Raw genomic sequence first — 23,907 nt, forward strand, 5'->3', positions numbered from 1 at the left:
TTATGCTTCACATAAAATTAAAATGAAGGGTGAAAATAAGGAAACAATGACAAGCATTCATGTAAATATGAGACATCTAAAGGCGTAAGTTCTATCACTCACTACAAGATTGGGTTAATAAAATAGAATTCCTTAACATTTTACAACTTAATTCTTAAGTTAAAATATGTTGTAAACACTTAAATCTTATCAGAAAGTACTCAGACACCTCTATGTACATGATGAAAATAATTACCTTATCTGGCGTTGATTCAAAAGAATCTTTCTTCTGGTTATCCAATGGCTGATCAGGAGGTGGTTTTATCTGATTACCCAAACAACAATTTTCAGGAGGCTTTTGGGGGGTTTTATTAATGTCAACTGTAATATCATTAAGTTTAACTTCTTCAGAATTAATTTCTTTCATTTCTTCCTGCTGGCAAGCTTTATTTTTATCATCATGTGGTTTTGACCCTAAAAATGTACTTTGAGTCACTGGATGATGCATTTCTAACGCAGGCAGTGAAAAACTGGGTCGTAATAAGCACAATTTAGGGGAAAATTGAGAGTCTAATTTATTCTGCTGCACAGAGTTAAATTTTGAGAGCTTAATTTTAGTCCAGTTGGAGTTCTTTTTAGTTGCGTTGTTTATTCCATTTAGAATACATTTCACAGGCTTTGTTTTTCTACTGGGGAAGAAACGATTACACTGAACATCCTGACTTGTTTCCTTCTGATGAAGTATTTGTCTTTCAGTATCAGTCTCTTCCAATTTTATTTCTGTAGGCTTCTCCTCCTTTACATTTTCCACTTGTGAAGATTCCTTTTTTACCTCTACAGTATCTGACTCAATTTCACCAGCAATTTCTTCACAGAGCTGGAGAATGCTCCCTCGTTTGCTCTTTCCTGCTTGCTCCAGCTCATTATCTGTACTTTGTTCAGGCACTGATGGCTGTGGACTTTTTTGGGATTTTGCACTAGTATTCACTTGTGTATGAACTGACTTCTTCATCTCATTCTTTTTAGACACCACTGAAGCAGCCATTTTTGATCTTTTTATCTCAGAAGAAGTTACAGGCACAGATTTTGTTTCCTCTTTTCTAGTGTTCTTCTGAAGACACTTTTCAGGTACTTTTATGCACTGAGAACTACAAGTAGAGGCTGTCTGATGCTCTACTTTGCGTTTTTTTCCTTTTGGGGAATTTATTACTTCATTAGTTACAGAATTTTCATCCTCTTTAGAATCAGACTTTATTTCCAGCACTTTTCTTTTCACGTGTTTCTGATTTGTTTTAACTTTATTAGATTTGCTCTTAGTATTGCTACGGTGCTCTTTTTTTGTTGGTGGCAAACTCTGTTTAACTGCTTGAACTTGACCCTGAATGTCTCTATTACGCAGAGACCTTGTTGAAACCTCTGTTAACTGTTGTAGTCTTTGTGATCTTCGATTAAGCTGTTCATTTGATTTAGGGGTTTTGTGCACTGACTTTTTCTGAGATAATTTCTTCTGCTTTGTAGATTCTTGTTGTGAATGTCCCTTTACAGTCACCATATTTTTATTAATAGGTTTACTAGCTTTTTTATCACTGGATGCTGACCTTGTGCTCATGCATGTTCCTAATTCATCAGGCTGATTGACTTTACTTTCATTGGAAGATTTAACCAGTGATTTTATAGCTTCCTTTGGACCTGATTTTTTTACTAGATTCTTTTGAGAACCTTGAATTTGTGTTTCTAGATTCTTATCTTCACTCTTTTTAATAACACTGGAGGAATTTTCTTTTGATTTCTCCTGAATGGACATCATTCCTGAGTAAGGTCCTCCTTTTCTAAGTAGTTTTTGAGATTTTGTGTCCTGGTAGTTGTAAATGTTGAATGTCTAGTATTATTACTGAGCAGCAGGTCTTAAAAATCAACTGAAACTGATATACATTTTCAACAAAAATACTAGTTTGCTAAGATTTCTGTCATCCTTATGACATGAGAAAAGCTGGCATGAAGGCTGAAAGATATTTGCTTTACTTTGGACGAGGCAATAGAAATTTGAGGAAAATTTAAATCTAATCTGATATTTTCAGAACTTTTTATGAAAAAATTTTAATTCAAGTTTGATCTACTTTGTTAATTTTATTCAATTAATATCAGTTTTCAGGCCTAGCCCTATTACTGGAGGAGTTATTTATCACTGACCTGTCTGTTTTGACAAAGTTTTTGAAAACTTTTTTCTTCTGAAGTCTACAGTTATTGGACTTTGATTCATTGGAAACATGTCTTACAGTTAACACGTTTCTTTCCTTGTTTGTTGAGTCTGTTCGTTTAAAGTTCTTATATAACCACTTCCGTTTAATAAAATAGTCTATTAATATAGATTTCCTTTTGTGCTGCCATTTCTGGAAAAATAAAAAAATAAAAATTAAATTTTGTACAATTCAAGAAATTTAGCAATGCTGATACTATACAGAAATAACCATGACTTACATAAACTCTAACTTCTCTTTTTGAATTATTTAGTCTGTATACTTAAGGCTAACAGAAAAAAGTATCCCAAGCACAGTCTTATAAATAATGGAAAACCTGTCTCATGTAAGCATAGAATAGTTGAAAATCAATCTATTCCTTGAGGTTACTTACATTTCCTTTCCCACAAGAAAGAATTGATCTTTCAGCCACCATAACTCATAAAAATTTGACAAAATCATTCCTTATAATTTCCTTTCAACACATTACACAGCACCTAAAAGTAAAATATTTTAAAATGTTTAAAAGGTACAAAGATGTAATCATTCATTTACATCTCATCAAATCTATTAACCAACATGTTAATCTATACTCCATAATTTTATCCTATCCTATCATCAGTCTTCAGAGTTCAGTTTACACATAGCACTTAATTTTAGTATTTCTAACCTGAAGTAATCTATGGTACATGCATCCAATGAAATATAACGTTTCTATTTCATTGATGAAATCCATTTTATGTTTTAAAAAAAGTTTTAAAATACAAAAAACAATTCATAATATAGACATATAATGGTTAAGCTAGTAAAATCCTATTTTGAGGAAAAACAGTACACATAAATAACTATATTCATAGAAAAACAGTGACACACAGTAAAAAAGGCAGATTTAAACACACACATTTACCTCTACTCTCATGTAATACCCAATAAAAAAAAAAGCAACAGATTAAAACGAAGCAAGACAAAACCATAAACTCAAAGGATGAAGAACAAAAGTGTAGATGATAAAAATTAAACGTACAGAAGCTACAAAGAAGGACAAATAACTAACCTCCAGACTCAAAAAAAAACTGATCTTAAATTAGAAACAGGAAAGCCAAGTGAGAAACAGCTCTACGTAAACCACAGAATCCCTCAAGAAGCAGAAATTGGCAGTACCAGGAGATAGGTTATGGGGAGGAAAATGGGACTCACAAAAGGGGAAAGACTGCCACACAGCCTTTCCAATTACTACCACCCAGAAGACTACCCCTGCATCACTCCCTAAAGACTGGTATAAATTTTGGGAAGGAGTAAAACAAAAGGTCTTTGGTCTGTGGGCTCAACAGTCACAGCTGAGGGAGGAAGTATCACACTGACAACAGAAGGAGTAAGTAGCAGTACACATACTGATTACTGAAACCCAGTCCTTCCACCCCAAACGCTCTTTGCCTACTCAGAGACTCCCAGAGGACAGCAGCCTAGCCTATGCCTTCTAGGAAGGAGACTAAAAGATAATTTTCTAATGAATTTGACAAAACTAGAGAAAAGACCTAAAAAATACTGATAGGGCCCACAGTCATTAATCACAGACATACACACACTCACTCACTCACACCCTACCAGCAGGAGACTACCCACCATCCAAACAGTTTCCAATTAGTTTTTAGTGTCTCACTTGTAACCATGAGCAAAACCAGAAATCACCACATACAAGAGGAGACCCTTAAAAAAACAGGGAGGAAGTAGCTTGGAAGAAAAAAACAATGCACAGACAAAAACTAAGTTAATTCATTCATGAAACAAATATATAAGAACATTCACAGTACAAAAAGGAACTCTTGAAAATTAAAACTAATATTAAAGAAATTAAAAAGTCAATAGAAGCAATAGAAGATAAAGGTAAGGAGATCACCTATAAAGCAGAACAAAAACAGCAAGGTGGCAAATAGGAGACAAAAGAGAAGAAAAAGGACCAGCCATGCAGAAGAGTCCAGTAATTCTGGTTTTAGAAAACAGAGAAAAAGAACTGAAAAAAACCAAGAATTCAAGAAATTTTCCTATAATTAAAAGACATGAGTGTCCAGATTAAAAGGGTCAAAGCATCTAGCACAATGGAGAAAAAAAGATTTTGAAAAGTTTGTCATGGGAATTCCCTGGTGGTCCAATGATTAGGACTCTGCGCTTTCACTGACAAGGGCGCGGGTTCAATCCCCAGTTGGGGAACTGCGTGGTGCGGCCAAAAAAAATAATAATAATAAAAATAAAACAACCCCCCCCATAAAAAACAGATTAAAACTTGGGAGAATTTTAGTATTTGTCTTGAGTGGGTAAGGCTTTCAAGCCTTGTTACAAAATTCAGAAGTCAAGTTTGAGGGATAAAACTGGGGGAAAAATACTGGCAAGAAACAGCATAAGCTTATCACCATAATATATTCACCGGAAGTAAACCACAGATGGCTGGTGAAATAATAACAGAATAACAAATTAGAACCAAATCAAAATACCATTTTTTACCTGTCAGACTGGCAAAAGATCAAGAAGTTTAACAACACAGTCTTAGCAAGGATTTGTGACAGCTTACTCTCATATTACTGCAGGTGATTCAATGTCTATGCAGGACAATTTGTCAATATCAATCAATATTATATTATAAATGCTAAATATCAAACAATTTCATTTTCAAGACTTTATATTACAGATATACTTGCACAAGTGCACAGACACAAGTAAATACAAAATTCACTGGAACACTGGAGCAACAGACTGAAAATCCACAACGTCCATCATTATAAACTGCTTTATAATTAATGATACACTCATACTATATCATGCAATCATGTCAAAGCAGAGATGAGATTCAACTCAATTCCAGGCAAAATTCCCACAGGCTTTTTATACAGAAACTGACAAGCTGATTTTAAAACTTATGTGAAAAAGCAAAAAAAAAAAAAAAAAAAATCCACATACAATAGTCAAAGCCCTTTAAAAAAAACCTCGAAATACACTATCTGATTTCAAGACTTACTAAAAAGCTACAGTAATCAAGACAAAGGGACACAGAGATCAATGGAAGAAAATCCAGAAACAGACCCATACATTTATGGTCAGTTGAAAGAAAAGTCTGAAAAAAAACAGTGTTGGAACTACTGGATATCCAAGTAGAAAAAAAAAAAAAAATCAACACTTACCTCACACAACACACAAAACTAAGTTGAGACTGATCACAGACATAATGTAAAACTATAAAACTCTAAAAGAAAAAAAAAGGCAAAAATCTTTGAGATTCTGAGGTAAACAAAGATTTTTTAGGAAGGAATACTGTTCACTCCACATAAAAACTTGTCCAAAAATCTTAAAAGCAGCTTTGTGTACAATAACCAAAATCTGAAAACAACCCAAAAGTCGGGTGAATGGATAAACAAAAATGTGATATGTCAATATAACAGAACACTCTGCAATCAAAGGGAGCAAACTACTGGAACCACATGAACGAACTTCACAATCAGGATGCTGAATGAAAAAGGCTAGACACAAAGACTATACAAACTATGATTCTACTTTTTGGAAATTCTAGAAAAGGCAAACTTATCTACAGTAACAGAAAGCAGATGAGTCACTGCCTGGGGTCAGGAGTGGAGGGAGAGATAGACTTTTGGAGGTAATGGAAATGATCTCTATCTTGATTATGATGGTGGTTCCAAGAGTGTGTAAATCTGTCAAAATCCACCAAATTGTACCCTTTAAAAGGGTGCACTTTATTATACATAAATTATGCTTTAATAAATCTGTCTAAAAAATAGAACTGTAAGTAACTGATATGGACCTAGAACCGAGAAACACTGTTAAGCCAAATAATGCAAGGTGCATAACAGGGTGTACTTCCCTTTGTGTAAAAAGAAAAAAAGGGAGACAATGGGAGGAAGGAAAGATATAGAAACGTATGCTTGTTTAGGCACACAAAAGGTATGGAAGGATACACAAGAAACTAGTAATAGTGAAGACTTCTAGGAAAGAGAACTACGGGACCAAGTGAGAAGTGTGACAAAAAAAAACTTACTTTTCACTAACTACCCCATTTTATTATGTAAACATATAATCTTGTCAAAAAAAGTTACATTTCTCTGAATATATTAAGTATATTTGGTATACTGACCAACTATCTTTGAAGGCACTGAACTGTAATAGTATAGGCCACTTACCTTTCTGAAATGAAAATCACATAACTTTTTTCTTCAGGTTGATGGACGATGCTTCTAATGAATGATGCTTCTAATAACTTACTGTGTGTTTTCTGGTTGTTAATCTTAAAAAAAAAAAATTCTATAGCTAAAGTAAAACAATCTATAAAAAAAACATGAGAATACAAAAACAGTATTATCTATTAACTGTCTATTAAGTATTAAAACAACTTAGGGATGAGGGGAAGATGGCGGAAGAGTAAGACTGGAGATCACCTTCCTCCCCACAGATTCACCAGAAATACATCTACACGTGGAACAACTCCTACAGAACACCTACTGAACGCTGACAGAAGACCTCAGACCTCCCAAAAGGCAATAAACTCCCCACGTACCTGCGTAGGGCAAAAGAAAAAACAGACAAAAGAATAGGGACGGGACCTGCACCAGTGGGAAGGAGCTGTGAAGGAGGAAAGGTTTCCACACACTAGGAAGCCCCTTAGTGGGCAGAGACTGCGGGTGTCTGAGGGGGAAAGCTTCGGAGCCGCGGAGGAGAGCACATCATTAGGGATGCAGAGGGCAAAGCGGAGAAATTCCCGCACAGAGGATCGGTGCCGACCGGCACTTACCAGCCCGAGAGGCTTGTCTGCTCACCCGCCGGGGCGGGCAGGGCTGGGAGCTGAGGCTTGGGCTTTGGTCGGAGCGCAGGGAGAGGACTGGGGCTGGCGGCGTGAACACAGCCTGCAGGGGGTTAGTGCACCACGGCTAGCGGCTAGCCGGGAAGGAGTCCGGGGGAAAGTCTGGACCTGCCGAAGAGGCAAGAGACTTTTTCTTCCCTCTTTGTTTCCTGGTGAGTGAGGAGAGGGGATTAAGAGCGCTGCTTAAAGGAGCTCGAGACGGGCGCGAGCCGCAGCTAAAAGCGCGGACCCCAGAGATGGGCATGAGACGCTAAGGCTGCTGCTGCTGCCACCAGGAAGCGTGTGTGCGAGCACAGGTCACTATCCACACCCCCCTTCCAGGGAGCCTGTGCAGCCCACCACTGCCAGGGTCCCGGGATCCAGGGACAACTTCCCCGGGAGAATGCACGGCACGCCTCAGGCTGGTGCAACGTCATGCTGGCCTCTGCCGCCGCAGGCTCGCCCAGCACTCCGTGCCCCTCCCTCCCCCCCGGCCTGAGTGAGCCAGAGTCCCCAGAGCAGCTGCTCCTTTAACCCGGTCCTGTCTGAGCGAAGAACAGATGCCCTCCTACACGCAGAGGCGTGGCCAAATCCAAAGCTGAGCCCCTGGGAGCTGTGAGAACAAAGAAGAGAAAGGGAAATCTCTCCCAGCAGCCTCAGAAGCAGCAGATTAAAGCTCCACAATCAACTTGATGTACCCTGCATCTGTGGAATACATGAATAGACACGAATCATCCCAAATTGAGGAGGTGGACTTTGAGAGCAAGATTTATGATTTTTTTCCCCTTTTCCTCTTTTTGTGTGTATGTGTATGCTTCTGTCTGAGATTTTGTCTGTATAGCTTTGCTTCCACCATTTGTCCTAGGGTTCTATCCGTCCGTTTTAAAAAAATTTTTTCTTAATAATTATTTTTTATTTTAATAACTTTATTATATTTTCTTATTTTATTTCACTTTAATCTTTCTTTTTTTCCTTCCTTCCCTCCTTCCTCCCTCCCTCCTTTCGTTCCTTCTTTCCATCTTCCTTCCTTCCTTTTCCTTCTTTCTTTCTTTCTTTAATTATTTTTTTCTCCCTTTTATTCTCAGCCATGTGGATGAAAGGCTCTTGGTGCTGCAGCCAGGGGTCAGTGCTGTGCCTCTGAGGTTGGAAAGCCAACTTCAGGACACTGGTCCACAAGAGACCTCCCAGCTCCACATAATATCAAATGGCGAAAATCTCCCAGAGATCTCCGTCTCAACACCAGCACCCAGCTTCACTCAACGACCAGCAAGCTACAGTGCTGGACACCCTATGCCAAACAACTAGCAAGACAGGAACACAACCCCACCCATTAGCTGAGAGGCTGCCTAAAATCATAATAAGTCCACAGACACCCAAAAACACACCACCAGACGTGGACCTGCCCACCAGAAAGACAAGATCCAGCCTCGCCCACCAGAACACAGGCACTAGTCCCCTCCAACAGGAGGGGCAGGCACTAGTCCCCTTCCAACAGGAAGCCTACACAACCCACTGAACCAACCTCAGCCACTGGGGACAGACACCAAAAACAACAGGAACTACGAACCTGCAGCCTGCAAAAAGGAGACTCCAAACACAGTAAGATAAGCAAAATGAGAAGACAGAAAAACACACAGCAGATGAAGGAGCAAGATAAAAACCCACCAGACCTAACAAATGAAGAGGAAATGGCAGTCTACCTGAAAAAGAATTCAGAATAATGATAGTAAAGATGATCCACAATCGTGGAAATAGAATGGACAAAATGCAAGAAACATTTAACAAGGACCTAGAAGAACTAAAGATGAAACAAACAATGATGAACAACACAATAAATGAAATGAAAAATACTCTAGATGGGATCAATAGCAGAATAACTGAGGCAGAAGAACGGATAAGTGACCTGGAAGACAAAATAGTGGAAATAACTACTGCACAGCAGAATAAAGAAAAAAGAATGAAAAGAACCGAGGACAGTCTCAGAGACCTCTGGGACAACATTAAATCATTAAATGCACCAACGTTCGAATTATAGGAGTTCCAGAAGAAGAAGAGAAAAAGAAAGGGACTGAGAAAATATTTGAAGAGATTATAGTTGAAAACTTCCCTAATATGGAAAAGGAAATAGTTAAGTCCAGGAAGCACAGAGTCCCATACAGGATAAATCCAAGGAGAAACACACCAAGACACATATTAATCAAACTGTCAAAAATTAAATACAAAGAAAACATATTAAAAGCAGCAAGGGGGGCTTCCCTGGTGGTGCAGTGGTTGAGGGTCCACCTGCCGATGCAGGGGACATGGGTTCGTGCCCTGGTCCGGGAAGATCCCGCATGCCATGGAGCGGCTGGGCCCGTGAGCCATGGCCGCTGAGCCTGCACGTCCAGAGCCTGTGCTCCGCAACAGGAGAGGCCACAACAGTGAGATGCCCGCGTACCACAAAAAAAAAAAAAAAAAAAGCAGCAAGGGTAAAACAACAAATAACACACAAGGGAATCCCCATAAGGTTAACAGCTGATCTTTCAGCAGAAACTCTGCAAGCCAGAAGGGACTGGCAGGACATATTTAAAGTGATGAAGGAGAAAAACCTGCAACCAAGATTACTCTACCCAGCAAGGATCTCATGCAGATTCAACGGAGAAATTAAAACCTTTACAGACAAGCAAAAGCTGAGAGAGTTCAGCACCACCAAACCAGCTTTACAACAAATGCTGAAGGAACTTCTCTAGGCAAGAAACACAAGAGAAGGAAAAGACCTACAATAACGAACGCAAAACAATTAAGAAAATGGGAATAGGAACATACATATCGATAATTACCTTAAATGTAAATGGACTAAATGCTCCGACCAAAAGACACAGATTGGCTGAATGGATACAAAAACAAGACCCATATATATACTGTCTACAAGAGACCCACTTCAGACCTAGAGACACATACAGACTGAAAGTAAGGGGATGGAAAAAGATATTCCATGCAAATGGAAACCAAAAGAAAGCTGGAGTAGCAATTCTCATATCAGACAAAATAGACTTTAAAATAAAGACTATTACAAGAGACAAAGAAGGACACTACAGAATGATCAAGGGATCGATCCAAGAATTGTAACAGTAACAATTGTAAATATTTATGCACCCAACATAGGAGCACCTCAATACATAAGGCAAATACTAACAGCCATAAAAGGGGAAATCGACAGTCATAGTAGGGGACTTTCACACCCCACTTTCACCAATGGACAGATCATCCAAAATGAAAATCAATAAAGAAACAAGCTTTAAATAACACATTAAACAAAATGGACTTAATTGATATTTATAGGACATTCCATCCAAAAACAACAGAATACACATTTTTCTCAAGTGCTCATGGAACATTCTCCAGGATAGATCATATCTTGGGTCACAAATCAAGGCTTGGTAAATTTAAGAAAATTGAAATTGTATCAAGTATCTTTTCCGACCACAACGCTATGAGACTAGATATCAATTATAGGAAAAGATCTGTAAAAAATACAAACACATGGAGGCTAAACAATACACTACTTAATAACGAAGTGATCACTGAAGAAATCAAAGAGGAAATAAAAAAATACCTAGAAACAAATGACAATGGAGACACAATGACCCAAAACCTATGGGATGCAGCAAAAGCAGTTCTAAGAGGGAAGTTTATAGCAATACAATCCTACCTTAAGAAACAGGAAACATCTCGAATAAACAACCTAACCTTGCACTTAAAGCAATTAGAGAAAGAAGAACAAAAAACCCCCAAAGTTAGCAGAAGGAAAGAAATCATAAAAATCAGATCAGAAATAAATGAAAAAGAAATGAAGGAAACGATAGCAAAGATCAATAAAACTAAAAGCTGGTTCTTTGAGAAGATAAAATTAATAAACCATTAGCCAGACTCACCAAGAAAAAAAGGGAGAAGACTCAAATCAATAGAATTAGAAATGAAAAAGGAAAAGTAACAACTGACACTGCAGAAATACAAAAGATCATGAGAGATTACTACAAACAACTCTATACCAATAAAATGGACAACCTGGAAGAAATGGACAAATTCTTAGAAATGCACAACCTGCCAAGACGGAATCAGGAAGAAATAGAAAATATGAACAGACCAATCACAAGCACTGAAATTGAAACTGTGATTAAAAAATCTTCCAAAAAACAAAAGCCCAGGACCAGATGGCTTCACAGGCAAGTTCTATCAAACATTTAGAGACGAGCTAACACCTATCCTTCTCAAACTCTTCCAAAATATAGCAGAGGGAGGAACACTCCCAAACTCATTCTACAAGGCCACCATCACCTTGATACCAAAACCAGATAAGGATGTCACAAAGAAAGAATACTACAGGCCAATATCACTGATGAACATAGATGCAAAAATCCTCAACAAAATACTAGCAAACAGAATCCAACAGCACATTAAAAGGATCATACACCATGATCAAGGGGGGTTTATTCCAGGAATGCAAGGAATATACGCAGATATATTCAATATACACAAATCAATCAATGTGATACACCATATTAACAAATTGAGGGAGAAAAACCACATGATCATCTCAATAGATGCAGAGAAACCTTTTGACAAAATTCAACACCCATTTATGATAAAAACCCTGCAGAAAGTAGGCACAGAGGGAACTTTCCTCAACATAATAAAGGCCATATATGACAAACCCACAGCCAACATCGTCCTCAATGATGAAAAACTGAAACCATTTCCACTAAGATCAGGAACAAGACAAGGCTGCCCACTTTCACCACTCTTATTCAACATAGTTTTGGAAGTTTTAGCCACAGCAATCAGAGAAGAATAAGAAATAAAAGGAATCCAAATCGGAAAAGAAGAAGTAAAGCTGTCACTGTTTGCAGATGATATGGTACTACACATAGAGAATTCTAAATATGCCACCAGAAAACTACTAGAGCTAATCAATGAATGTGGTAAAGTAGAAGGATACAAAATTAATGCACAGAAATCTCTGGCATTCCTATACACTAATGATGAAAAATCTGAAAGTGAAATCAAGAAAACACTCCCACTTACCACTGCAACAAAAAGAATAAAATATCTAGGAATAAACCTACCTAAGGAGACAAAAGACCTGTATGCAGAAAAGTATAAGACACTGAAGAAAGAAATTAAAGATGATACAAATAGATGGAGAGATATACCATGTTCTTGGATTGGAAGAATCAACATTGTGAAAATGACTCTACTACCCAAAGCAATCTACAGATTCAATGCAATCCCTATCAAATTACCACTGGCATTTTTCACAGAACTAGAACAAAAAATTTCACAATTTGTATGGAAACACAAAAGACCCCGAATAGCCAGAGCAATCTTGAGAACGAAAAACGGAGCTGGAGGAATAAGGCTCCCTGACTTCAGACTATACTACAAAGCTACAGTAATCAAGACAGTATGGTACTGGCACAAAAACAGAAAGACAGATGAATGGAACAGGATAGAAAGCCCAGAGATAAACCCACGCACATATGGTCACCTTATCTTTGATAAAGGAGGCAGGAATGTACAGTGGAGAAAGGACAGCCTCTTCAATAAGTGGTGCTGGGAAAACTGGACAGGTACATATAAAAGTATGAGATTAGATCACTCCCTAACACCGTACACAAAAATAAGCTCAAAATGGATTAAAGACCTAACTGTAAGGCCAGACACTATCAAACTCTTAGAGGAAAACATAGGCAGAACACTCTATGACATAAATCACAGAAAGATCCTTTTTGACCCACCTCCTAGAGAAATGGAAATAAAAACAAAAATAAACAAATGGGACCTAATGAAACTTCAAAGCTTTTGCACAGCAAAGGAAACCATAAACAAGACCAAAAGACAACCCTCAGAATGGGAGAAAATATTTGCAAATGAAGCAACCGACAAAGGATTAATCTCCAAAATTTATAAGCAGCCCATGCAGCTCAATAACAAAAAAACAATCAACCCAATCCAAAAATGGGCAGAAGACCTAAATAGACATTTCTCCAAAGAAGATATACAGACTGCCAACAAACACATGAAAGAATGCTCAACTTCATTAATAATTAGAGAAATGCAAATCAAAACTACAATGAGATATCATCTCAAACCAGTCAGAATGGCCATCATCAAAAAATCTAGACACAATAAATGCTGGGGAGGGTGTGGAGAAAAGGGAACACTCTTGCACTGCTGGTGGGAATGTGAATTGGTACAGCCACTATGGAGAACAGTATGGAGGTTCCTTAAAAAACTAAAAATAGAACTACCATATGACCCAGCAATCCCACTACTGGGCATATACTCTGAGAAAACCATAATTCAAAGAGTCATGTACCAAAATGTTCATTGCAGCTCTATTTACAATAGCCAGGAGATGGAAACAACCTAAGTGTCCATCATCAGATGAATGGATAAAGAAGATGTGGCACATATATACTATGGAATATTACTCAGCCATAAAAAGAAACGAAATTGAGCTATTTGTAATGAGGTGGATAGACCTAGAGTCTGTCACACAGAGTGAAGTAAGTCAGAAAGAGAAAGACAAATACCGTATGCTAACATATATACGGAATTTAAGAAAAAAAAATGTCATGAAGAACTTAGGGGTAAGACAGGAAAAAAGACAAAGATCTACTAGAGAATGGACTTGAAGATATGGGGAGGGGGAAGGGTAAGCTGTGACAAAGCGAGAAAGAGGAATGGACATATATACACTACCAAACGTAAGGTAGATAGCTAATAGGAAGCAGGCGCATAGCACAGGGAGATCAGCTTGGTGCTTTGTGACCGCCTGGAGGTGTGGGAGGGAGAGAGACTCAAGAGGGAAGAGATATGGGAACATATGTATATGTATAACTGATTCACTTTGTTATAAAGCAGAAACTAACACACCACTGTACAGCAATTATACTCCAATAAAGATGTAAAGAAAAAACAAAAAAACAACTTAGACTAAACTAGACTAAACAATGGCCTAGTGACGATTTTTCACTTGACATACAAAAATCATGCAACTCAATATGGTCACCATCTCATTTTTTTTTTTTTTTTGCGGTACGCAGGCCTCTCACTGTTGTGGCCTCTCCCACTGCGGAGCACAGGCTCCGGACGCGCAGGCTCAGCGGCCATGGTGCACGGGCCCAGCTGCTCCGCGGTATGTGGGATCTTCCCGGACCAGGGCACGAACCCGTGTCCCCTGCATCGTCAGGCGGACTCTCAACCACTGCGTCACCAGGGAAGCCCCATCTCATTTTTTATACTGTATAATAGATTTGGTTTTTCTTCAAAAATAACCACTACCTTCTATCCGAAACCCCACCTCCCTGTAAGGAGTATATTATTTTCCTTCCCATCAGATGCTTAGCTTGACCATATGTCTTACTTTGGCCTCATGGTGGACAGAGCATACTCTCCTGCCCCCATAGCCTTGCATCTGATGATTTGGCCAATGGGGTGTTAGCAGAAAGTATGCAAACAGAGGTTTGAAATATCTTTGTGCAGTTGGTCTTGCCCTCTTGTTACCTCTGTCATCACCACGAGAAGAGTTTCAGCAGGAATATGTTGCCCCTTCAGCCTAGGCCCCAGAAGAAACACAAACAGTAAGACTGGGCCAAACCCCAAATGAGGTGCCAAGCCCAACCCACAGGGAGAATTAAAGCCCACCCACACACCCACAGCTAAACCTAAGTCACCTAACCCACAGCAGCTCTACAGATATATAAGCAAAAATAACTGCTGTTTTAAACCACTGAGCTGTAGGGCAGTTTCTCATTCAGCAATAACTGATTAATACATATTGCAGTTAAATTTTCTGGGAAGCTCCATATCTACCCAAGATTAAGCCTCAGAGGTACAATAACTTGAAAAAACAGAAAACTCATTTAATTTCCTTTATTACTTTAGCGCCAAGAATTTTAATTTTAAAAATGATGAATTACCTTACTTTACTTCTTTTCCTCGCAATTTCTAAATATTTTAACATTTGGCAGTTGGGACCTACCATAATAAAAAGGTTAACTGATACACAAATCTGCGGTACTTGTCACTCACCTGTTCAGGCATGCTAAGGATCACTTCACTTTAGTTTGCCCTACGTGTTAAATCATTATCAACCTAGCATTATACAACTTAACAACATCCCTTTCTATTAAATAAAATCTTGCAATCAAGGACTGAAATGCATTCTCTAACCTGTTAAACTGACAAGATCCCTCCACAACCCAGAGCCAAGTTATTAATAGAATTCTAATAAAATCAATATTGGGGCCAAAAATCAATAATCAAACTTAACATGGGACTTCCCTGGTGGCGCAGTGGTTAAGAATCCGCCTGCCAATGCAGGAGACACGGGTTCTATCCCTGGTCTAGGAAGATCCCACATGCCGGGGAGCAACTAAGCCCGTGCACCACAACTACTAAGCCTGAGCTCTACAGCCCACGAGTCACAACTACTGAGCCCACGTGCCACAACTACTGAAGCCCACGCGCCTAGAGCCTGTGCTCCGCAACAAAGAGCAGCCCCCGCTCGCCGCAACTAGAGAAAGCCTGCGTGTAGCAACGATGACCCAACACAGCCAAAAATAAAAAAATAAATAAAGAACATAAAATGATCACTTCAGAAAACCCACAGTAACATTTATATAGAAAGATAATTTACAAGATATATGTTAGAAAGTACCTGAGAATTTAAGAGTACATCCAATTTCCCAACAGTACATTATAATAAAATATACTCAAATTTTAATCATTAAAATATTTAGATTACATCACCCAATATATTTTTAAGTTTAGTGATTTTTTTAGAACCATTTTATATTCGGGAATTCCGTGGCAGTCCAGTAGTTAAGACTCCATGCTCTCACTGCTGAGGGCCTGGGTTCAATCCCTGGATGAGGAACTAAGATCCCACAAGCTACGTTATGTGGTCAGAAAAAAAAATTTTTTTATAATTGAGATGTAATTTGAGATAGGACTATAAAATTCACCTATTTATAGTGTACAATTTAGTAGGTTTTAGTATATTCAGAGTTGTACAACAATTGCCAGTAGTTCCAGAGTATCTTTGCCACCCCAAACCCATTAGCAGTCATTCTCTTATTTCTCACCCCCCTTCCAGTCCCTGGCAATTACAAATCCACTTTCTGTCTTTATGGATTTGGCTATTCTGGATGTTTCATATAAATGAAATCATAAATACATGTGGCCTTTTGTGGTAGGCTTCTTTCACTTAACGTAATGTTTTCAAGGTTCAAGCAGGGTTGCAGCATGTTTCAGTAATATCTTGTGCTTTACGGCTAAATACTATTCCATTGTATAAATATATCACATTTTGTTTGCCTATCCATCAGTTGATGGATTGTTAGATGGGCTGTTTCTACTTTTTGGCTATCATGAATAATGCTATGAATAATCCTGAAGGAGTTTTTATGTGAACATGTTTTCAAGTTTCCTGGGTATATACCTAAGAATATAACCATTGGGCCATATGGAAACTCTGTGTTTAACTTCTGAGGGACTGTTTTCCAAATCAGCTGCAACATTTTACATTCCCACCAGCTATGCGTGTGGGTTCCAATTTCTCTACAACCCTGTTAGCATTTATTATTAATTTTTAAAATTTTAGTTATCCTTTTAGGTGTAAAGTAGTATCTCATTGAAGTTTTAATTTGTATTTTCCTAATGAGTAATTATGTTGAGCATCTTTTCATGTGCTTATTGGCCATCTGTATTTCTTCTCTGGAGAAATGTCTATTTGAATCCTTTCCTCATTCTAAAAATTTGGGCATTTTTCCTTTTATCATTGAGTTGAAACAGTTTTTTACCTGGATATTAGACTCTCATCAGATGCATGAACCACAAATATTTTTCTCCAATTCTATTGGCTGTCTTTTCACATTTTTGATAAGAGTCCTTTGATGTACAAAAATTCATCCATGGATGAACACTTAGATTGTTTCCATAACTTGGCTATTGCAAATAACACTGCAATGAACATGGGGGTACATATATCTTTTTGAGGTAGTGTTTTTCATTTTCTTCGGGTAAATACCCAGAAGTGGAATTGCTGGATCATATGGTAGTTCTATTTTTAATTTTTTAAGAAACCTCCATGCTGTTTTCCATAGTGGCTGCACCAATTTCCATTTCCACCAACAGTACACAAGGGTTCCCTTTTCTCCACATCCTTGCCAACACTTTTTATTTCTTGTCTTTTTGATATCAGCCATTCTAACAGGTATGAGGTAATATAGCATTGTGATTTTGATTTGCATCTCCCTAATGATTAGTGATTCTGAGCATCTTTTCATGTTCCTGTTGACTCTCTGTATGTCTTCCTTGGAAGAATTCCATTCAGATCTTCTGCCCATTTTTTATTTGAACTGTTTTTTTTGCTATTTATTGAGTTATATGAATTCATCATTTATTTTCAGATATATGATGTGCAAATATTTTCTCCCATTCAGTAGGCTGCCTTTTCATTTTGTTGGTTTCCTTTGCTGTGCAGAAGCTGTTTAGTTTGATGCAGTCCCACTTGTTTATTTTTGCTTTTGTTGTTTTTGCTTTTGGTGTCAGATTCAAAAAATCATCACCCAGACTTATGTCAAGGAGCTAACTGCCTATGTTTTCTTCTAAGAGTTTTATGGTTTCAGATCTTATGTTCAAGTCTTTAATCTATTTTGAGTTAATTTTTGTGTATGGTGTATGATAGTGTTCCAGTTTCATTCTTTTACATGTGGCTGTCCAGTTTTCCCAACACCGTTTACTGAAGAGACTGTCCTTTCCCCTGTATATTCTTAGCGCTCTCTCTCTTTTTTTTGCCACGCCATGTGGCTTGCAGGATCTCAGTTCCCTGACCAGGGATTGAACCTGGGCCACGCAGTGTTGTGAAAGCCTGGAATCCTAATCATTAGGCCACCAGGGAACTCCCATTGGCTCTTTTTTCAGTTAAGTTTTTAAATGAGGAAATGTGACTCCTTCAACTTTATTTCTCTTTTTCAAGATTGTTTTGGCTTTTTGATATTAATTTTAAGATCAGTTTGTCAATTTCTGCCCAAAAAGTCAGCTAGGATTTTGATAAGGAATTGCACTGAATCTGAGGATCAAGTTGAGGAATACTGCCATCTTAATAATATGTCTTCCAATTCTTGAACATAGATATCTTTTCACTTATTTAGGTCATCTTTAATAATTTTAAACAATGTTTTGTAATTTTCAGTGTACAAGCCTTGCATTTCTTTTGTTACATTTATTCTTAAGTATTTTATTGTTTTTTTATTCTACTATAAAAGGAATTATTTTCTTAATTTCCTTTTTGGATGGTTCATCACTAGTAGAGAGAAATACAATTGCTTTTTGTATGTTGTTCTTGTATCTTATAACCTTGTTGAATTCATTTATTAGCTCTAACAGGTTTTTTTGTGTGGATTCCTTAGGATTTTCTCCATATAAAACCGCGTCATCTGCAAATAGATATAGTTTTACTTATTCCTTTCCAATCTGGATGCCTTTATTTCTTTTTCTTGCCAAATTGTCCTGGCTGGAACCTCCAGTACAATGTTGAATAAAAGTGGCAAAAGCAGATATCCTTGTCTTATTGCTGATCTTAGGAGGAAGGCCTTTAGTCCTTCACCAGTAAGTATAATGTTAGATACAGGCTTTTCATAGATGCTCTTCTATTGCAGCTTTGTTGAATGTTTTTATCATGAAAGATGTTAAATTTTGTTAAATGCTTTTTCTGCATCTATTGAGGTGATTATGTGATTTTGTTCCCCTTTATTCTATTAACATGGTATCTCACCTTGTTAATTTTCATATGTTGAACCAACTTTGCATTGACAGGATAAATCCTATTTCGTCAGGGTGTATAATCCTTTTTATATGTTGCTGGATTCAGTTTGCATGTACTGAGTTGAGGAATTTTTATGTGTATATTTATAAAAAATATTGAACCATAGTTTCCTTTCTTGTGATGTCTTTGTCTAATTTTGGTATCAGGGTTTTACAGTGGCCTCATAGAATTAGCTAAGCTGTATTCCCTCCTCTTGCATTTTTTGGAGGAGTTTAGGAATGCTTGATGTTAATTCTTTAAACACTTGATAGAATTCACTGGTAAAGCCATCTGGGACTGAGTTTTTCTTTTTGGATGATTTTTTGGTTACTAATTCAATCTCTTCATTTGTTATAGGTCTATTTGGATTTTCTATTTCTTCTTGACTCAATCTCTTTCTAGGAATTTTTTCATTGTATCTAGGTTATCAAAATTGTTAGTGTATTCAACTGTTCATAGTATTCTCTTATAATCCTCTTTTATTTCTGTGAGGTTGTTAGTAATATCCCCTCTCATTCCTCACGTTAGTAACCTGAGTCCTTTTTTTCTTGCTAAAACCATTTTTTAAAAAAGAGAAAAGCAAACTAGGCTACCTTTAATTTCTAGGCACAACAGCAAATCAGAAACTGTCAATTCTGTATATTGCTCCAAATTTCATGGAGACAAGAACAACACTGACCTTAAGTAGCAGCTGCTTCCATCCTTCTAATCCCACTTCTCATTCTTGAGAAGCAAAGTCTCTGTGAACCAGCTGCCCTATATGGGGTAGCTTCCAAAGACAGAATTAAGTATCAACCCAAGGCTTCTACTTATTTTTAATTTTTACTCAGTTTCTCCAGATACACAAGGGGAGGGGGTCCTAACCAGAGAGACCTGTGTTTATAATCTATTTTGAGAACTTTATGCTTGATATTAACAGACCATCCAACTACAATTTCTGTATCCTTAAAATAGGCAGAACACAGAGTAGCAGTGCATTACACGTATCCAATACAAGATGCACTTGGAAGAAGTGGAATTTTCACAGTAGGAAAAAAAAAATGAGTGTCCTCCACCGACAGCCTCCTTCTTGGATTCGTGCCCAGTATTCAATGGGTCATGATCATTTCTGTTACAGGTCTCAAAAGCAGGAAGTAAACAGGGGCAGCAGCATTCATCCATCTACACTCATGTACAGATTAGAATGTTCCTTAAATCACCCAAAGCTTAAGGACAAACAGAAATATTAGCAAATTGAAGGGTACTAGAATAAAAAATTAGTATTTGTTCTGGTGTATATCTGCTAGAAATGATACAGGTTCCCACCCTGCTGAGTACTACCAGTGGGCTCCTATTTTTTGACAAAGTGGGTAGTAAATGGGAACTCAAGACAAAGATGCAGGGACATCTAGAGCAGACACAGGGAGGCTGAAAACTCTATAAACTCCCAAATCCCTTGCCTACAAAGGTACACACACCCCCAACCAGCCTTCTGAGTTAAAACCTTTCAGTTACTGCACCTGGAGCAGATGCCTCAAAAAGAAATACATACCAATTCTCCCCAGTCATATGAGAATTAGATCCCAACACAGTCCAAAGAAATAAGAGACCAGTCCTAGGAGGAAACAGTCTCTACACTAACCATCAATAGGAGTCTGGAGAACAAGAGTGAATCTAAAGGTAATAAACCAACAAAGATGGAATATAAGGCTTGATAAGACCATTTATTGTCATGAGTGGACTCACATGATATTCTCTTTCTTCAAAGGGCCAGATAGCAAATATTTTAGGCTTTGTAGCTCACATACAGTCATGATTACGTATTCTTCTTTGGTTTTTTGTTTATTTTTTTTTACAACCCTTAAAAAAAAATGTAAAACCATTTTGAGGAATGAAGGAAAGGAGGAGAACTGACTAAATTTGGCCCAAGGGACAAAACAGTTTATCAGCACCTGCTCTAGAGCACACCAAAGCATTAAATAGTCTGTTAGGGGATTTCCCTGGTGGTCCAGTGGTTAAGACTCCATGCTCTCATAGCTGAGGGCCCGGGTTCAATCCCTGGTCAGGGAACTAAGATCTCACAAGTGGCGTGGTGTGGTAAAAACCAAACCAAAACAAAAAGCCAAGAACCTTAAAACAAAAAGCAATATTAAAGAGTCATACCTTAATGATAAAAGCTTCAATTCAACAGGAAGATGTAACAATTTCAAACTGCACACACCTAAAAACATAGTCTGAAAACGTGTAATTCCCAAATTGATATATAGAGTCCCCTAATTACAAGTACTACAAGGAGAAATATATAAATCCAAAACTGTAACTTAGAGATTTGGCAACACCCCTCTCAGCAAGTGATAGAACAAGCAGACAAAAAAACAAAACAAATGAACAAGAAATTCAATGTACAGAATTATGAACTAATTATACAGAATTATGAACAAGACAAGTAATTTTAAATTTGAACTAATAAAGATATACACGGGGTTTCCCTGGTGGCACAGTGGTTAAGAATCCGCCTGCCCATGCAGGGGACACAGTTCAAGCCCTGGTCCGGGAAGATCCCACATGCCACAGAGCAACTAAGCCTGTGCGCCACAACTACTGAGCTTGTGCTCTAGAGCCCACAAGCGACAACTACTGAAGCCTGCGCACCTAGAGCCCGTGCGCCACAAGAGAAGCCACTGCAATGAGAAACCCACGCACTGCAACGAAGAGTAGCCTTCGCTCACCACAACCAGAGAAAAGACCGCGCACAGCAAAGAAGACCCAACACAGCCAAAAAATAATTTAAAAAAACAAATATATACACATTATCCCAACAATTGCAAAATATATTCTTTTCAAGCACACATAGAACATTTACAAAGGTGTCCCCAAATACAAGTCCTAAAGCAAGTCTCCACAAACATCTAAGGAATGATACCACAAGTGCTCTCTGATCACAATGCAATTATACTAGAAATGAATAATCCACAAAAGTCTAAGTAGAAAATGCCCAGATGTTTGGAAATTTTAAAAATCTGTTTTACATAAACCATAAGAAATCACACTTAAGAAAACCACAAGGTGGGTGAACCTGCCCTACCAGATATCAACACTTATTGTAAAACCACAGTAACGTGTGATATTGGTTCAGGGATAGACAAATAGACCAATGGGACAGAACAATGACACAAAACAGAGTGCCCAGGGACTTCCCTCATGGTCCAGTGGTTAAGACTCCGCACTCCCAATGCAGGGGGCCTGGGTTCGATATCTGGTCAGGGAACTAGATCCCACATGCCGCAACTAAAAGATCCCGCACGAGGCAACGAAGATCCCGAGTGCCGCAACTAAGACCCGGCGCAGCCAAATAAATAAATAAATGTCGGAAAAAAACAAAACAAAACAGAGTGCCCAGAATCAGGCTCACGTTTATGGTCAACTGGTTTATGATATACAATACCATAGCTGGGAAAATAGATTTTTTAAAGAAATAGTGCTGGGACAACTGGATATCATATGGGGAAAATAGTGAAACCGGATTCCTACCTCGAACCATATACGAAAGCAAATGCCAAATGGACTGATCATAGATATAAAATGTAAAAGGTAAAACGTAACCTACAGAAGATTAGTATGTACAGATTATATTATTAAAATCCTACAAATCAATAAAATAGCCACTCAAAGGAAAAAACAGACAAGAAATTTGAACAAGCTCATCACAAAAAAAAGGAGGAAGAGAGATGAAAGGAGAAAGAAATCCAAAAAGGCAATGGAAAACCACCACAATGGGCTAAAATTTAAAAGTCTGAGAATTCTGGGAATTCCCTGGCAGTCCAGTGGTTAGGACTCCATGCTTCCATTGCAGGGGGCACAGGTTCCATCCCTGGAACTAAGATCCCACAAGCTGCATGACAGGCCCCCCCAAAAAAGTCTGAGAATTCAAAGAATGTAAGTAATTTGCTGCCAGTGGCAGTATTAACTGCACAAACACTTTAGAGAACAGGCCAAGAGAGCAACCAACCCACAATGAAATAGATGGAATGAAGGATCCCAAAAGGAACCCTGAAGGTAGTGTGCGTGGGTTAGAGAAGGGATTGGACCTGCTGTTTGAGTACAAAAAATAATAGTCGGGCATGTGACATGGGGTTGGGGACACTGGGGAGAAAAATTGCATGTGACATGGGGTTGGGGACATTGGGGAGAAAAATTGCCCTAACATCTTAGGAAATTAAGCAAAAGAAAAGTGAGGCAATTACTAACTCCATGAAAAAGTGAAAAGGGGGATATAGTTTCAGAAAAATACTTAGCTCGGCAGTAAACAATATTTACATAGTTATAGTACCACTCACTATTGGCTTAAACAATTTGAAATGTAACTCTATTAAGGTATATGGGGAAGAAAGCAGGAGAGCCAATTCTCAACTATGGAGGCAAAAAGTCAATAACATCTGAAGTTGATCAATCAAAATATAGAAGTTATTGCATACCACCAAAACTATGGAGCCAGATATAAAGAAAACAGCTAGGACAGTGAAAGTGGCAGCTCCTGGAGAAAGGTACTGGGAGATGGGGAAAGGTGAGGAGTGGGATGATATTCAACACTGTATGGCTTTTAGTGCAATTTGACTTTAATAACAATGTACATGTATTACTTTGAAATTTTTGAGAAAGTTCTCCACTTTTATTGCATTTCTGTCCATTTATCCTGACACTCAACAGGTCAGGCATATAAAGGTTTTAACCATTTTTTAAATTTAGAATGCGCATACAATGTATTTTAAAATCTCACCAAAATGGAAATTCTGAAAATAATTTATCCCAATTTACTCAATAGGTCAAAGAAAATGAGAACAAAAAGAATCTAGAATCTAGAAATGCCTGAGAATATAATCTGAAATACAAAAAATTTAAACTCACAGGAATACTATTCATAGAGATTTTTACTGAACTACTAAACATCTGAAACTTTAACATGTCAATAACTGAACCCCTAATCTTGCCTCCTAAACCTAAAGCTTCCAAAGGATTTT

At 37.9% G+C, this 23,907-nt stretch overlaps 1 protein-coding gene across 6 annotated transcripts in view; it reads right to left on the minus strand.

The window, feature by feature from the left end:
* The window catches only part of ESCO1 (establishment of sister chromatid cohesion N-acetyltransferase 1), a 78,592-nt gene that overhangs the window by 45,490 nt on the left and 9,195 nt on the right, over positions 1-23,907 (minus strand). For 3 of the 6 annotated variants that reach the window (XR_003437250.1, XM_027127577.1, XM_027127573.1), the window contains exons 2-4: positions 6,401-6,504; positions 2,611-2,713; positions 236-2,369 (exon numbers count right to left, since the gene is read on the minus strand). Coding sequence is in view for 5 of the 6 variants with exons in the window: in XM_027127577.1 (XP_026983378.1) it covers positions 236-1,786 (1,551 nt within the window). In the remaining variant the exon portion in view is untranslated. Of the gene's footprint in view, positions 1-235; positions 2,370-2,610; positions 2,714-6,400; positions 6,681-23,907 lie in introns of those variants that run through there. The other 3 variants (XM_027127574.1, XM_027127575.1, XM_027127576.1) reach the window with 3 other exon arrangements.

This window comes from Aethalodelphis obliquidens, unplaced genomic scaffold (assembly GCF_003676395.1).
Source record: "Aethalodelphis obliquidens isolate GAN/ISIS:26980383/991018 unplaced genomic scaffold, ASM367639v1 scaffold32, whole genome shotgun sequence".
Lineage (NCBI taxonomy): Eukaryota > Metazoa > Chordata > Mammalia > Artiodactyla > Delphinidae > Aethalodelphis > Aethalodelphis obliquidens.